Raw genomic sequence first — 2,548 nt, 5'->3', positions numbered from 1 at the left:
GATTTTATTCTGACTGATGGTATTCTGACTGATTTTATTCTGACAGATTTGATTCTGACTGATGGTATTCTGACTGGTGGTATTCTGACTGATGGTATTCTGACATATTGGTAAATTCGGACTGATGTAGTCTGAATGATGGAATTCTGACTGATGGTATTCTGACTGATTTTATTCTGACTGGTGGTATTCTGACTGATGGTACGCTGACTGATTTTATTCTGAGAGATTTTATTCTGACTGATGGTATTCTGACTGGTGGTATTCTGACTGATGGTATTCTGACATATTTTATTCTGACTGATGGTAGTCTGAATGATGGTATTCTGACTGATGGTATTCTGACTTATGGTATTCTGACTAATGTTATTCTGATTGATGTTATTCTGACTGATGTTATTCTGATTTATGGTCTTCTGACATACGTTATTCTGACTTATTTTATTCTGATTGATGGTATTCTGACTTATGGTATTCTGACTGATGGTATTCTGACTAATGGGATATTTCCACTTCCCCTCTTCTGACCTTGGCAGGCTGGGATGTTTGGAAGGTGATGTCCGTGGTGATCCAGATCCCTCTGGACTTCTCCCCCTGAGTCCAGATCTTCTCCTGCCTGCTGCCATGCTGCAGATACACAACTAGAGCCTGGTCCGTCTGGTTGTAACCTGCAGTTGCAAAAGTTATTTCTGGTTAGTGAGTCAATAACATAAATCACAGCACAGGACTCATATTGCCTCAAACACCAACACAGAGGAATTAAAATAAGTCTTGGCAAATATTCTTCCATCCGGGGTGATTGTTCGGGTGACACTCACCCCTGAGGGAGAAGTAGAATCTCAGGCAGTATTTCATGTTCCCAGGCAGAGTTGGACCGATCAGGCGGCTAACGTAACCAAAGCGTGGGCTCAGCCGGGAGTGAGCCAACAGGAAATATCCTGGAAAGAGAAGACAGCCTTTATTTTCTTGCGAAAAATTCCTCCTGTCTCTTCCCATGAATCTGCTTGTAATGAATGTTCCCATGATTACTCACACCTGTTATTGATCTTTATTTCAACAGTTTTCAACAGTTTTTCAGCCTCAAATATAGCAAATCCAGTTTTACCACATCGTTGTCCAGTTTGATTTTTTGCCACAAGGGTTCAGTAAAAAAATCTAAACCAACAGTTACATATTGTACAAAGCCACCACCAAATCACTGGCTTATAAAGTAGTTATCGCTAACTTATTACCAATATGACATAAAAAGCACCTGCTTGTTGTGGCAACATTTACTGAACCAGAGAGTAAAAGTGCCAAAACAATAAACTTAACAAGGCTAAAAGGCTCCAGAATATAGGGAATATAGGGCTCCAGGGATAGCTTTTCTCCCATCAAGTCGTGTTAATGTTATTGTCCACGTCTTCTAATGTCTTCAAATGAACTGTCAATGGAGTACTGGCGATAATCAGCGCCGGACCACAGAGAGAAGGCTGGTTGGCTGACGGAGCGGAGCAGTACTGAGCCAACAAGATGACAGGTAGGCTCATTCGCTTTACCCGTAGCCTATTCAATATATTGACAAGAGGCTGGTTTCACTTCCAGGATAGGCCAGATGTCCCACACTTTCCTCTGTCTTTGTGTTGGCATTCTAACCTCCGGTGGATTTCTGAGGACTATGGGCAACTGCTCCTCAGATATCTGCAGGGTAAATCCAGACAGGTAGCTGGACTATCTGTCCAATCTGAGTTTCTGTTGCATGACTAAAACAACTTTTGAACGTACGCATTTTCCACCAAAACAAGTTCTTCCGGAGGCTATTTTTCAGAGGCACCATCACTGTGTCATTGTTAGCACCACCCAAGACGATTATGATTGGTTTACAGTAATGGCAATAAACAAGAGCACTTTACTCTCTATCCCAGAATGTTATGTGGACTAGCCAGAACTTTTTCTGTATCATATGCATGGGTGGCCGAACTTTGGAAACCCCTAGACAAGTAACAACAGTATCAAGTTTCCCAGGGTTGTGGTAATGCAGAGACATTATCCACACTGCAACTCTACTCCGTTCACTCAGATTTTTGAATTTTACGCAGTGGTGGAATGTAACTAAGTACATTTACTCAAGTACTGTGCCAAATTTAAGGTACTTGAACTTTATTTGAGTCTAGTTATTAGTTACCTTACAAATTATGATTTTTGCACACAAAACACATAAAACAACATATGTTTTATTATAAATTAAACTACCCAACAACTTACATGCCAGCTGAAATGATTAGACCATGAAACACAGAACTGTTTTGATTGTCTTCAGTTTCTAAAATGTGAGGATTTTTCTGCATTGAGTATTTTTACTTTCAATACTTTGAGTCCATTTTCCTGATGATACTTACATGAAATTACTTTTTCAATGCAGGACTTCTACTTGTATGTTTACAGTGTGGTCTTAGTACTTTAACTTAAAGCTACAGTGGGTAGTATCTGCCACCCCCATGAGGAATTCTGAGTAATGACAACCAAACTGTTGGCGCATCCACATGATGCAGCCTTTCAAGATCGTGCC

The 2,548-nt window shown here is 40.4% G+C and overlaps 1 protein-coding gene across 1 annotated transcript in view; it reads right to left on the bottom strand.

Annotated features, from left to right (window-relative positions):
• The window catches only part of LOC116704497 (MAM domain-containing protein 2), a 21,171-nt gene that overhangs the window by 6,709 nt on the left and 11,914 nt on the right, over nucleotides 1-2,548 (bottom strand). The window contains exons 9-10 of the mRNA XM_032540035.1: nucleotides 819-938; nucleotides 529-668 (exon numbers count right to left, since the gene is read on the bottom strand). Coding sequence (XP_032395926.1) covers nucleotides 529-668; nucleotides 819-938 — 260 coding nt within the window. The remainder of the gene's footprint in view (nucleotides 1-528; nucleotides 669-818; nucleotides 939-2,548) is intronic.

Source organism: Etheostoma spectabile, chromosome 16 (assembly GCF_008692095.1).
Source record: "Etheostoma spectabile isolate EspeVRDwgs_2016 chromosome 16, UIUC_Espe_1.0, whole genome shotgun sequence".
NCBI classification, from domain to species: Eukaryota; Metazoa; Chordata; class Actinopteri; order Perciformes; family Percidae; genus Etheostoma; species Etheostoma spectabile.
Note: the sequence above shows the minus strand (reverse complement) of the source record. Positions and strands in the feature narration are given on the sequence as shown.